Genomic DNA, 15,238 nt, shown 5'->3' on the forward strand with positions numbered 1-15,238 from the left:
AGTCGGAAAATTTCCCTCCGGTGCGTTTTCCTTTTTTGCATTTACTGTTGGTTTCATCTGCTGTGTGACATGATTAGAAACTAAACAGCATTTAGGATGCGCAGACAGCAGTGCCGATGTGGGATTTTGTAAAGCTCCTTGCTGCCTTTGAACAGCTTGTTTCTCTTGATTGTGGGAAAATGAGGTGCTGATTTCACTCTTACTAGTTGATAGTGAGTTTATCCCTCGGTTCTGGGCCTGAGTAGTTTTCTGTGAAAAATCTGTAAAAGATTTTCTCCATGGTTATGAGTATAGTATCATGTGTAGGTGCTAGTTGCTGGTGTTTTGATCACTTTTCTGCTTCCACTCCTCATGTGTGCTCCACTCACTCCATAGATGAATATAATGACTGCTTCATCACTGAAGTGCTCTTTTCAATACTCGCTTTACTCGGGAGGAGTTGAGTCTGCGGATGATGATGTCAGAGGGGCTGTGCTGGACACAATCATTTGACCTTCACGGGATCCAGCTATGTTTATCCAATCAAAAGAAGATGATAGAGAAAACGCAGACACTGATAATGGAGAAGGATGACGAAGACAATACTGTCAATGGTGAGCTGTTTCCTATTCCATCCGTAAAGGACACCTGTGACGGCCTAGAGACAGTCGATGGTGTGTTGGTGAGACATGCTGGAGGTCAGACCTGAGCTGGCGAGGATGATCCTGCCTCCCACAGAAAAAGATGAGGAGGTCATCTCCGAGCCGTGGCTGGAGCTACGTGAAGGCCATTGGGTGGTGTGGGTCTCATCCCTGGTGATGGTTGGCGACGTTCTACTTTCATCAAGGCTCAGTGGATGTTTGAGAGTTCCCGCCATGACAGTTAAGACGGACGAAAAGGCAGGCTGCCCCGACAAACCTTCCCCCTCGGACTCAGAGTCGCCATCCGGATGGACGGCTGAGAGAGGCACCTCCTCCACCACGGAGGGGTCAGCCAGGGGATGAGCAGGAGCAGTGGTGACTGCGGGGTCAATTGAGTCGGAAGCGACGTAGGTGGATTTTTCTGCGAAAAGAAAATAAAGTGATAGAGGGGTTAGTATTGATGGTTTTGACAACAAAGGCCTATTTTGAACTGAACCAAGACATACCCCAAACTCTGTGCTCGGACCGCCCCCCACCCCCCACCCCCTGTACACAAATATATGAAGCGTCTGTGTGTCCCTTGAAAGGGGCAAGACAAATAAGCTTTTATTTTTAACATTACTTATTATTACATCGTCAATAAAGGAAGATACTTCATCCATCCAGTCTGCAGCTGTGAATGTTATTACATGGATTTGGGTTCGGATACTCTGCAGCATTGTTCCAGAAGGTAAGTAGTCAAATAGAAATTGGAGGTTCTTCTAAATAGCTATTCATAAACAAAAAGCAGATGTCACCCAAAAGAAGGATAAATAACAGCCGAAGGACTTTTCTACAACTCGACAAGCAGGAAGAGATTCTCACCAGTGGCTCAGAATTGATATAGAAAGCATTAGTAAATGATTTGTTAAAGCCATTATTTACATTCATAAAGCCATTATACAGTCAGCTTTGTAAAATGACAGTGACGCTCTGCTCTATTATCTTGTCAAGTGTGACATTCCATTTGCCAATTGCCTGTCAGCACAAAATTACCTTCTCTAACAATGACATATGAAGCCATGACAAGCAGCCATGTACTGTATGTCACACCTCCAAGTGAAACACCCAATTCAAACAATACTCCTCCCAGTATTCTGATGGTGTTAACAGCGTCCGATTCAAATAATAATAATAATAATAATAATGATATCTGTGGAATATTTTAATTGAGGGTTGAGTGCTATTCATTTCGACCTAGGTGTGACGAGGAGAAACATATCTCTTATTTTTTTATTTTTCTAATAATCACAGAGTTCTGTACCCCGAAGGCCGACATTTAATAAAAAAAAATTAAAAAACGACACAGTAGAACAAATAGAATACGGCTATTTAAGAGATGACAGCTGTGTGCTCACGTATACCTAAGTTACCACACAGACTCATGTTACAGTGCTTTGTATCTTTGCAAAAATGATGCCTCATTAAAAAGGAAGTCAGAGAGATGAGAGGTTTACATTAAAGTAATGATCATGAGAATGCTGCAGGTGATTAACGCGCCGCAGTTGTCTCATCTGACCCTGTCCTCTTCCCTCCCTTTATGCTCAGCACATCCTCGACATGTCCACAGAGAGGTTCTTTTATCTATTGGTAACGCTCTGCAGTCCTGTCACACCTTCCACCCCCTCAGCGTGTTTCTCCTGTTGAAGTGCAACCAGGTAGCACTCAGTACAAGTGCTTCGGTGTTGGAGGGAACCTTTTGATGACAAACATGTACCTGCAGAGCAAAATGATAAAAGACACTCACAGCTCAGTCATTTATTTTCATACTGTTTGTTTGATTGAATGGAGAAAAAAAAAAGTCCAATCCATCCAGCGCATACTGTAGAAATGGCTGAGGCCATTGAGTTCATGTTTTCTGAATCACACTAGATTATTAGCCTAAGGCAGAGTGTACTCACACGCTGGCAGGGTAAAGACATATGAAAACTTCACTTGCATATTCTGAAAATGTCACAGGTCACTAACTCTGAATGTGTCTCAGAGAACTGACGACGACCATTTAGATAATTTGTTTTCTATCCATTCTTTAAAAAGACATGGATATAAAACAAAGAGACATGTATTCTTGTCTTCCATATTGTATTGTGTCCTTCTAAAAAGTCAACCCACTTGGTCCTCTGAATGAGAAAAGAGCTCGCTGGCCAACGTCCCTCCCCTACCAAGCGTGCTCAGTGGTACCATGACTTTGGGGGGGTGAATTGTCGCCAGTCCGAGCGGAGGTGTAGGGTCCACCTGTGGTTTGCCACCTGCTCTGACAGAGCTCAGCATATGGGAGGATTTTGACAACAGACAAGAGGAGAAGATGTGCAGATAAAGCGTGATAGTGGCAGAGGCTGAAAGTGATGAGAAAATGGTGGACAGCGAAAGCAAGAAAGTCCAAAACCACAAATAAATGCAGCAGTCAGGTGAGAGGGAATGAGTATAAGAATGGGAAAATGATTGAGTTTGCAGTGAAACATCTACATCCATTAGAAGTGATATTAGGTTTTTGTGATACTTTGTTTTACTAAGTCAACTTACTAAAGGTACAGGGATCATATTTCAGAAATAGTAGAACAAAAATGAAAAGAAAATCAAATGTAAACCTTTTTCATAATCAAGTCTATTAGTCATTCATGATGCAGAGATGCTGGTTATGGGGTCATCTTGGGTTATGGTAAATTAAGTTTGTTGTACTACTTGTTCTTTTTAGGAAGATGAATAGATCATGAAAATAATTTACACAACATATTCCCGTCTTAAAACCCACCTCATTACTGGCTGGTCAGTTTCATAACAAAGTTGTGCTGCGCAGCCAAACATTGATTCTTTATTGGCTTTTTTGCGACGATAACCTCCTCTTATGAATGGACGCTCCAAGCATCTCTGCTCAATAAAATATTATGTATTTCTTCAGCTGTGAGATTTGAAACTTTGTGCAACCAGCACACACAAACCCCAGGCTTCATTTGCACACTGATTTGACCCTTCTGCAGCCAGCACAACCTCCCAGCTACCGAGCTCCACTCTACACTGAGACTCCTTTTTCTTTGAGCTGTTTTTGTTCTCTTGCGCGAGGCAAACGGTAAACAAGAGGGAATAATTCCGTAGTGAGGTGGATGGCACCCGAGGAGCAGGGAAACAAATTGAAGAAGCCATGTCAACTGCCTGTGGGGAAGAGCCTCAGAATTCCCTGCCGTGTTTCGCTTCTTCACGGAAGGCAGCATAGGGCTGCTTTGAGCTGTTCTTGCTCTATCGAAGTTAGAACGAAGAATTTCCAGTATAGAGAAAGTCCACAGAGGGGGGCATTTTAATTGAAAAAAAAAAGCATTCTCACATATTGCACACAGCTTTTGTGTCTTGTGTTTGAATGGGAATTGTGTCCGTGCAGGGCTGGAAGCGGATGCCGGTGGTGATGCCAAGCACTGCTGAGGTGACAGTATGGATGGGAGGGAGGATGTCACACTCCCAGCACTGTGCTTTTTTTTTTCACAGGGTGCAAACAGCTCAGCAGGCTGTGACACACATCAGTTGTCTGGACAGCAGCCCAGCAAGCACTTAACCCTAGAAGCATGCAGAGAAGTGTACATGGTGTAAAAACTCATTTGTTACTCCTGACAACAATCTCACTGTATGATTTTGCTCCGGGCTGAATGTTTGTTTGTGGCCAAGGAGACCATATCGTTATTTTACCAAGAACAGTTTGAAGCCACGCGGTAACTTTTGCAAGAAGAACGAAGAAGCTTTTCGCCTTGAAACCCATGTGCTCTATTCAACACATCAAAGGGTTTTGGGCAGGTATCACCAGTGGATCATAGTGGAAATTATTATCTTATTAGATAGTCATTGTTGTGTTATTGATAATATGAGGCCGTCTGATAATTATGACTTAGCTATACGATACGCTACAGCGTTTACCATTGCCTTGTAAATATAACTTGTTCTTACATGCTATTTAGAAACAAGACTCACTTTAAAGCATCTCCTTCAGATTGCAATATACAGTAAGGCATTCATTTTGCATCAGTAAGGCATTCATTTTTAACTTGTGGATGTTTCAAACTCTCTAGTTATGTAAATTATAGATTTATAGATTTCTAAAAACTTTGCATTACTGAAAACAACTCTACTGATTGTTAGGCTTTGGTTGAGGACTCCACTCCATCTCTCTCTCTTGTTTGAAATATTAGTTTATCAGCGGACGCTAAGGATCTGGGTGTAAAGCAGCTCGACGACGTGCTCCGGACACTGTAGTCATGGCATGTTGTTGCACTCTGTCCATTCGTATTGCTGCTCTCAGAGGTCGCTCTACACTGTCCTCACTCCTGTGTTTGACCTAACCTCTTGAGATATGGTGACATGATGTTATGTGCAGTTACATTATTGTAATGTGTATTGGAAAGTATACTAAACATTGAAATGTATAGATAGCATTACATGACATTTATTATTTTGTGTTCCTCCCCATAGTTTAGCATGAATGTTCTTATAGAGGGTGTCTGTATTTGGAGGTGCAGGCACTGCACTCAGGCATCAAACAGCCATTACTTAGGGCTTCATGGGATGTGCGAGTGTACACAGCTCTCACATGACGGATCCTATCTGCTGGCTCAAAACCTTTTGGCGAGCAGCAGCCAAACTTAACAGATTTTGGAGCCTCATTATTTGAAGCCAGAGATTAAGGTGCAAACACAATTCAGTGAATAAATGATATGAACACAGTACTCCGGATGATATTTTGACATGATGTGATTATATTAAACACTGTAATGTTGCTGTGTTACATAAATATTCAGCACAAAAGGGTTCCAAAATATATTAATGAGTACATTTGAGATGTGAAGAAGTCATTAGTCCCTAAATGTTGAACCAAATGTGCTGAACTAATAGCTCTGGGCCCTTACTATGTCAAAAAGATAAGAATAACAGTTTTGCTTCTAAATAAATAATCCGATATCTCAAAGATCAGTCAGACATTTTGCTTATCGTCAAGAACATATCACAGTTGTAAATTGTGGGCCTCTAACTTGCCGAACTGACAGATTTTCCTCAAACTTCTTTACTTAATTACTTTTAAAGGGCTGACTATGTGACGCCGCACGCTCCACTAGCAAATACACTGAAAAGGTTTTAATGAACTATTTTTAACTCTGGTCTCACGATGATACTTATAAGATGAGGGTCAGCAACTTAGAGGCATCTATGGGAATGTTGATGATGATAGCACAATACCACTTGGGCGGTTCAATACATTTCAGTCTGTGCGCTTCTTTGAGACAGGTAGGGGGGGCTCTAAAATGATCTCATCAACAATTCCTCAATCAGCAGTAAAGAATCTATTGTTTAAAATAGAACAAGCAGGACTGACCTTTAGTCAAGCAAATACATTGTTATTTTAAAATGTATATTTATAAATATATTATTATATTGAAACAAGGGGGCGCACAAAAGTCAGACCAATGAAAGACTCACAAATAATCCTCTAAGTAACACTCTTTAGGCTGTTTCAAATAACATTTGTGAAAGGAAACAATAAATAAATTCAATATTGATTCCCAGCTTTGATCAAATATATTCTGAAGAAGCTCAGACTTTTAGGGGAATGTAATGGCTTGCTGGCCGATCTGATATTAATATTACATAGCATCATCAGCAAAGCGGGGGAAATTTAATATGGTACTGTCTGACACACAGCTGAGGAGGATAAATTACCAGCGGTTACTGCGTTGAGGCAAAGAAGATCAATACATTTAACCCTTTGCATTGCGCTGAAAGTAAACTGCAAGAGAGAAAAATATTCACATCTTATAACTATAATAATACAGAAAACACAAGGTTCAGTTGAAAGGTTGGACCAGGATTCCTCAGTCTTACTCACGCTTAGCTAGCATGCATGATGCTAGGTTTAGTAATCTGCATCTGCCAAGCTGCTTGTTCCTCCCTCACGGAGAGCAAGACACTCGATAAGATCCCAACTCTTTGCTGTCCTGGCTCCCAGATGGTGGAACCAGCTCTCTGATGACATCAGGACCGCAGAGAGCCTCATATCAATAACAAGTTGAAAAATCGGCTCTTTTGTAGCCTTATGGTTGAAATGCACTTTTTTTTATTATTAGTCGTTTTGGACAAAAGCCTCAGCTAAATTACATACAATGTAATCAGTCAGTAATCATTAAAGTTAGCCATTTCCAATTTCTGATGCAAGAGTCTCCTTTCCAGGACTATTCCAGGACATTTTCAGTGATACTCTAAGGTATGAGGGACAAGAATCACAGAGGCGTTTTCCTGTTGCTGTGGAAGTCTGATTTACACACCTTTAAATTCCTGAAACCTCTTTACACGGCAGATGTTGTGACGATTCACATAAAGAAAAGCACAGGCGGAGTTAACAACATTAACAATGGCTCAACAATGACCCATTAGCCACCATGAACATCAAGGTTTCCTTAATGGAATGTATATTTTCAGCAATGATTAAAAAAAAACGTATCAAGGTACAGTTCCTCTATAACCTGTGAAGAATGAATTCCTGGATTAGAAATAGACGGGTTAAATGGAGGGAGCCTTGGTACATTCTAATCTCAAAATAACATTCGGAATGCACTGATGGTCACGGATTAATGGTACATAAAAATAGGTGAAATATTCCTTTGATGTATGGAAGCCTTGCATGGGGCCGTTAGGGTGGGAGTCAGAGAGCTCGGTTGGGGCTCTGCAGGCGAATGCAGTCCCATTAAAAGACCCAAAAAGTAAGTCATCTTTCAGTTCAGCAGCCAGCCCAGAGGCAACCGTAAGGTTGAAAGCAGGAGGAGCGAGTGCCAGCAGCAGAGATGAAAGTGGCAGTAAATACATCTACTGTCCTGCCAAAAAGGGCCCATGTAAATGAAATATCATCATCACGTTCTTGTTTCTAAACAATTATTATTGAGATTTTACAATAACAGTACGTTGTAAAACAAAGAAAACATTTGATGTTGTATTAAACAGCACTTTGTTTCAGTTAGGCAAAAATATATTATCACTTCCTCTTCCAACAAGGCCCCCGTGTGGTGTTATGACCTCATGCACAGACAGAAAAGAAACTCCTGGGGCCGGGCATATCAGAGCAGACAGGGGACAACTAGAGGAGTTTAGCTGCGTGCTGGAGCTCTGATGGGTTTGGGGATTGCAAAAGCCATCTGAAATGACAGGTAGTGGTTGGTGGTGGAAATCAGACAGGGACCTGGCGGCGATGTACTGGATTTCATAAAGGTCTCATCCTTAGCTTTATTTGTTCTGCTTAAAAATTAAGCTTAAAAGCAGAGGGCATTTTTTTTTCACAGAAAAGGTTAAATGGTAAAAAGAAGCAACGGTTCCCTGTGGAATCTTTTGACCTCTGGTTTCTAATTTCACAAGGACGCACGTGCGCGCACCCATGTGACGTGAGAGTCCTGTCACGCATATCACACTATTCAACTGGTATACACGGGGCAGAAATAAGATCTCACAGATACTGTATATATTTTGGTGACATAAAGCCTTAATGTGACACATGTTGACACCTACAGAAATCCCATCTCCTCTGGTTTTGTAGGAAAGAGAATAGAATTCAGGCATTTACAACAATTCATTTTAATGCCGTTTGATCGGCTCGGTGATCAAACCTCATATAAGTGTGATGTGCTGCAGATGTTTCAGTACGGGTTCGTGATGTATGATTATACTCAACCCAAATTAGAAAAGTATAGGAATAAAAGGTTGAGTGCCCATTTTCACAAATTGGGGCCTGGTCAGAAGCCAGCTGAGAGAGATTCTCTGCCATAAACAAGCATTGCTGATCTTGTGGAGATTTACTCTGGCTCTTTAGTCTGTAATAGACCGTGTGCAAAAATAATTGGAGAAATGCTGAAAGGGGATTTGGACAAGAAGTGTCCAGATATAACTTTATGCAGGCCTCACATAATGTCCAGATATAACTTTATGCAGGCCTCACATAATGTTCAGATTTAACTTTATGCAGGCCTCACATAATGTCCAGATATAACTTTATGCAGGCCTCACATAATGTCCAGATATAACTTTATGCAGGCCTCACATAATGTCCAGATTTAACTTTATGCAGGCCTCACATAATGTTCAGATTTAACTCCATGCCGGCCTCACATAATGTTCAGATTTAACTCCATGCCGGCCTCACATAATGTTCAGATTTAACTCCATGCCGGCCTCACATAATGTTCAGATTTAACTTCATGCAGGCCTCACATAATACAGTAATAGAAACTAAAGAGCATTAAAAGTAATTGCAGAGTGACGCTAGAAGGGATGAAGCCGGCAGTGTGCTATTCAAAGACCAATAAGCATCACAGGTAGGTTAGTTGAGGTGAAAGCTCGGTCCCCTGTGGCAGTCTGAAAAGAAAATTGACTGCAATGAGCACTCTGGTATCACTGTGGGGAAAATCACATGGCTTTACCTCTAACCTTTGTAATTGGGCCCTCGGAGAGACTTTGGAGGATGCCAAAGCTCATCTGGTTGACAGAATGTTGAGTGTGCCAGCTGTGTCTTATCTGACCCGTGATAACCCACAGAACTTACTATTCCCACAGTTGCTTGGTCTTGGTAGAGTAAGAGTTACTAACAACACATAAACAGTATGAATACCAACAGAGCTTTTGCTATTTGTGTTCCAAAGTTATAATAGTTGTCTTCCTGTTTTGTTCAGATTTCTTTCAAAAGTCCAACTCTGAAGAACGTCTCTGAAATGCATGCAGCCCAAAACTTCCTATTAGTTTAATTTTGTGATTATAATAGTATTAACTAACCAAAAATGTTAAAACTCATGTCATTCGTGCTTAACCTTTTTACATCAACGTCCTCAAGGAAAGATTCTCTGCATTTTCTAGCTGAATAAAGTGAATCATATTCTGTCTCAGCGATACTAAACGTATGCATTCCATGTCAAACCAAATAGGTATTTGAATGCATTTACATAAACATGATGCAAAAAGGCCCTTAAGTGACACAACAAAGACACTTTGCTGCAGTTGTCCACCGCACCAACCAATGCAATGAAACCCTCACTCGATCGTACATGAAAGCACGTGGAAACCAGTGTGGCACCGAGCGGTGACTCTGACCGCATCCACAGTGCAGCAGAGGTGAGAGGAGGCATGAGGATAACAAGGCTGGATAAGCCTGTTAAGCTTCAAGGAGCCCCTCTGAAATCCACACTTGAGTCGAGCACAAGAATGTCAAAATGTAATACAATCACAATGCTCTGTAATCTGGGGTCACAACAAGCAGCAGGCCAAAAAACTAACTTGCTTATGAGTGACAGTTTTGGAAAAAGGATTTGATAAGCTTTCTATTAAGGTTTATGAACAACATAGGACTCCATGCAGCAGCTGGAAAGCAATTTATGCTATTCACTTCTTAGGCAGCCCTTACTATAACATAAATTTAAACCGTTTATAGGCCTAATCAGCAGAATAATAAAATGTGAAGGTTTTCTTTCCCTACTGCTGAAATAAATATCTTTAACAAAATAAACTATTTACATACTTGATCACACGGAAATAGCGATGGGCATTTCACACAGTTTCATTATATTTTATATAGTTTATATAACAGCTAATCAATTATTACTATCACTGTTACTATTATTATTATTACATACAAAGACACAGTCCAAGTTGATATCAATGTGAGTGAGTCATATATACAGTATTTAAAAAATACTGCTGTTTCTCCATTAATAAGCCATGTGACAGTTTACACAATCGGGCGGATCAATATATATATATATATATACACATTATATAATACATGTATATTGTGCATTTTTTATTTGAATTACTGTTTTGCTACAGCTACACACAAATTTGCCCCTGGGGATTAATAAAGAACGAAGCCATGGCACAGATAGAGCGCGCTCATCGTGCTCCACATCACAGCAATCCTACCTCTGACTCTGACACCTCACAGCGTCAGAGTGGACACAGAGAGCAGCAGCGACTCTGACGTGATGGATGAGACGAACTAGAACATCGCCTACATCTTCAATACTCCCAAACACCACCAGGCAGATGGCTTTTCAACATGACATCCTACACTCTCATTTAAATAGTGTGCAGTCTTTGGCTATAACTTGTCAATGAAATAATCTCTAACATGCGTACGTATTACGACAATAGAATCATTAAAACTACCAAAGCCAGCAGTGATTAATATTTGCGGTTGAAAGATAATGTAACTAAAGTTTTGATATCAACCAACCAATCCAACAAGAACGAAGCAATGGAAAATGCTACTATGCTACTAACATAGTAGCATTTTCATAATATAATACTCTTGTCAATAAACTAACATTGGAACATTGATAATACCCAGAACATAAATAAGCCCTTTTATCATGCTGTGTTATTCAGACGGGCAGCTTTGACAGAATAAATAAAATTAAAATAAATACATTTCCAGTTTTTGTTCCATAAAACAAATATGTAATAAGTTAATTAGGACAGTTGAGGAAACAAATAGTACTTTAGAGGCTATGAGATATGCAGAATTTAAAACCATGAAACCTGGCTCAGCAAAGGCTGTCTTATATAAGAGATTTAAGAATTTAGATAAGAGACTGGAGGTTTTGTTAGAAAGGAGCACCCAAGGTCACAATGACATTTCTGATACATTTTCATAATTTATGTGTAAATACTGAAGTTGGTAAAGGTGAATAATAACCCAACCACTTCACTTCTTCCTCCCATATGGCACGTTCTGTGTATGTAACGTGCGTCAGGTGACGCACTACCATGCAGCGGGTCCAATAGGGGAAACGGACCGTGGTCTCTTTAAAGGCTTTTAAATGGTAGGAACACACATCTTGATTCAGTCTGCAGCGTATCAGAAGAAAAATCTGAAAGGAAAAGCTCTACTCCTTTGAAAGGAGGGGGTTGAAAAAGGACTCCTCCCTTTTTGTAAGAGGATTTATATGGACTGAAATCCTTTGTTGCAGGTGGAAAAGGTAAGCCTTGTAAAAGGTAAAGAGATAACTTCCCTTTAGCTAAGACACCTTCTCTGTGCTCGCAGGTTGCGTGAGGTTAAGCAGAACTCTGTGACAACACTTGGACCAAGGCTCAAAGTACAGATGTTGTCACTTTTTCTGTTAACCCATAATAAAATCATAAAAGAACCAAACTTCATGAATGTTCTTTGTGTCAAAGAAGTATCTGTTCCAATCAGAGAAAAATCAGAAGAAATAACGGGAAATTTAAAAGAGCCATGAAATTATGTTCTTTACAAGTGTATGTAAACTTTTGACCACAACTGTATCTATAATGAATTCAGTTTATTATTTCATGTTTTTTTTTCCTTATTTCATCAGAAAATGCAGCTCTGAAAGACTTTCACCGATAATACGGGACAGATTTGCATTAATACGAAAAAAAGGGTCTACTTCAGAATACTTACTGATTCTACTGGATGCAAGTAATGATGTATTAAATAAATATTATTAAATAATTAAATAACCAAGTTGAAAAAATCAGAGTTCAGATGATACCATCTGCTATGGGAATGTCTTCCAATTCAGATTTTCATTGGAGGAAATATCAAAATGAAATATGATTACCTCATTTAGATTTCATTTAGATTAAATATCCACTCACTACAGCTGACTGCAGTGCTGCAAATTTATTCCAGACAACGTTAATGGCCGTCAGAGAGATACTATTAAGAGGATGGACGCCCCCATGGGAGCCTCCCTTGAAGGCATGTTTTACCCAGAGAGGCAAGGAAGCCTGCTCAAGCAGCACAATTATTTCAGATTGAGCAATAGGACAGAACAAAATGTGGACATTTTTCTGATGAGTCATGAATTAAGGTGTATGTATTAAAAGGTAAGATTCATTAAGTGCTTCTGTGATGGAAACTGACATAGCAAATGGAAATGACTAAAAAAGAATTAATTATTTTCCCTCTTCTCTCACTCTCATTTTTTTATTTTGTCTTCTTGTATCAATATATTCATTGTCCATTTTTAATCTCGTATGATTAATCTTTAATAGCACACAATAAAAAAGCACCTTGAACAGTTTAAAATATCACAACTTTCACTAATTTGTGACTGCCTGTTTCTAGCAACCATTAACTACAAACTTTGTCCTCTTTCCTTACATTACATTTAATTGGATACTCTGTCATCTTGCAATTTAACCTTCTACGCCTCCCTATAGCTGCTAGGAGAATGTTTAGCACTTCAATCCTGTCATTACTTTAGAACATCTTCAAATTCCTAAGACAGCTTGATTACTGATTAATAAGATTCTGAGACCCTGCTTCTCAAACTGTTGATCATTTCCTTTAATGCTTCCCAGTGCTCTCGATGCTTCACTGACGCTGTCATCTTTGCCTCCAGGTTCTAAACTTGCTTCACGAAAGCTAAAAATCACAGAGCGAGTCCCAGAATCTGTGATGTCACTGGGATTTAAAATCACAAGCTTCTCTATAGACTGATGGTTTGAGAGACGTGATATGGGACAAACTACCTCTCTGTGCCAGTGGCTGGGGGGACACTGCATGCGGCCACTTCAACAGTCAGTGGTACCTACGGCTGATGTTGTTGGTTTTTAGGAATACATTCTGGGTATAATTAGCTGGCACGGAATTGCATTTCAACTCAAATGAGTTTTCTGGCATGGTAAAGGCCCCAAAGATGCACCCGTCCCACTGCATGAAAATAATCATCTGAATAATAATAGTCCTTACAAATTACAATAGGTCCTTGCAGGACCGATGTTCTCGGCCCCTCGGGGGGCTTATGATAAAGAGGCTGGTTGTGATTTAGATCAGCAGAAAAAAATGTTCCACATTTTACACAAACATAACCTTGTTGTGCAATTCTATTGTCGATAAATGAGTCAATTCATGCCAGAGTTTCTGTACAATCCAATTAGAGCCAATTAAAACGGGGGGGGGGGGTCAACTCAAATCTACATGACAATATAAGAAAATGCTCATGTTGTGGTCGTGAATTCTCACGCTGAAAAGGGGGTCACAGATAAACAATGTACCATTCATGGGTATTTCCTATCAACTCGGATGACCACATGTGTTGTGAAAGAGGCGCTCCAGTGAAAGACGTACAAACGCTGACTGTCTAACCTGATTTTTAACAATATTTTTCTTGTTTTACAAGGTTAAAAGGACTATAGAATGCTCCACTTAAGAAAACCCTGCTCAAAGAGCTGCAAACACAGTAACAGTACACAACTTCCTCATCCCCAAAAGGTAGTGTACGTTATTTAGTGGAGAAAGATGAGGGGCTAACGACTTGTCGGCTAATGTTACAATTATTAGTAGACAGCCATTTGTATTTATATTGGTTGTGTGAGTGTCAGTGATGTCAAATTCCATCCTACAGAGGTTCAAAGGGATTATCTGAAATGCCACAGTCCACAGAGGCATCCGTGTGAAAAAGCAAAGCCTGCGGAGCGGCCTGCGGAGCGGCCTGCACGTTCCAGTGACCATTACAATAGTCACCAAAAGCCAAACACGATGCATTACATTACATGTCATTTAGCTGACGCTTTTATCCAAAGCAACTTTCATTGCATTATAACCCATGCGTTACATTTTGCCTGAGGAGCAATTAGGGGTTAGGGGTCTTGCTCAGGGACACTTGGAGCAGCCGGGATACGTACCACCAACCTTGAAGCTCCCAGCGCATCACACTACTCCATGCACCACCATCGCCGATGCATTGTTAGTGATACCGTTAAATGTAGTTGATGACCGGTTTGTAAATAAGATCATGTTGCTTATTTACGCATACAAAAGGCCTAATTCCTGCTCTCACCCTGCCTCATCCACTTTTCATGAAAATGTTCATCAATTTTTAACATCCACATCTTTCCCTTTTCCCATGAAATCACTGAAAGCTACAGAGAATGTTGCTTGATTAAACATGACAAAAAACACAACAATCGAGGCCCTGAACACATACGCTGCCATGTCCTGTAAATTACACTTTAAATAAAAGGCTAAGGAGCTTTTATATGTGCTACAAACCGCTGTTTGAGCACAACCCCTTTATCGTCCTTCATGCTACATCCAGTCTACATGTGACTACATAAAATCCTGAGCAGAAATACCACCAGCATGACTGATGACTGAAAACACCTGTAGAGAACCTCTAAATACTTGATCAATATCCTGGTCCAATATTACCAAATTCCTGATTGCTCGACACAAGTAATAAGACTAATTTTGTTCTTTGTTGTATGCCTTTTCTAAAATCAGATTTAGTAAATCTTTAATAAATCATTTGTCAGGTTGGCATTTTGATAAAGGCATATTTAGGTGGATTCACACGTTCAAACAGATTGATGTTAATAATATAATTTTTGATAATTACTGCCTTTTGAGAGATGAATTAGGTGCAAAAAGGTGATGTATTGATTCTGAATGATTCGTATGGTAGATTCCTGAATTCCCCAGAGAACCGGGGCCTTTAACGCCGTCCCCTGTCGTGGTACATGTATGCTGCTGCGTGATGAACGGCGGCCTTTCGAGGAGCGGTGCGGTGTATTATGCAGTGTGTGCCCATAAATCGCCTGCTGTC

At 40.2% G+C, this 15,238-nt stretch overlaps 1 protein-coding gene across 2 annotated transcripts in view; it reads right to left on the minus strand.

Annotated features, from left to right (window-relative positions):
* Positions 1-15,238, minus strand: part of kiaa1549lb (KIAA1549-like b) — a 41,271-nt gene that overhangs the window by 21,723 nt on the left and 4,310 nt on the right. For both annotated transcript variants that reach the window (XM_037448293.2, XM_037448285.2), the window contains exon 2: positions 685-1,041. In XM_037448293.2, coding sequence (XP_037304190.2) covers positions 685-1,041 — 357 coding nt within the window. The remainder of the gene's footprint in view (positions 1-684; positions 1,042-15,238) is intronic.

The sequence above is a fragment of the Pungitius pungitius genome, chromosome 4 (assembly GCF_949316345.1).
Source record: "Pungitius pungitius chromosome 4, fPunPun2.1, whole genome shotgun sequence".
Lineage (NCBI taxonomy): Eukaryota > Metazoa > Chordata > Actinopteri > Perciformes > Gasterosteidae > Pungitius > Pungitius pungitius.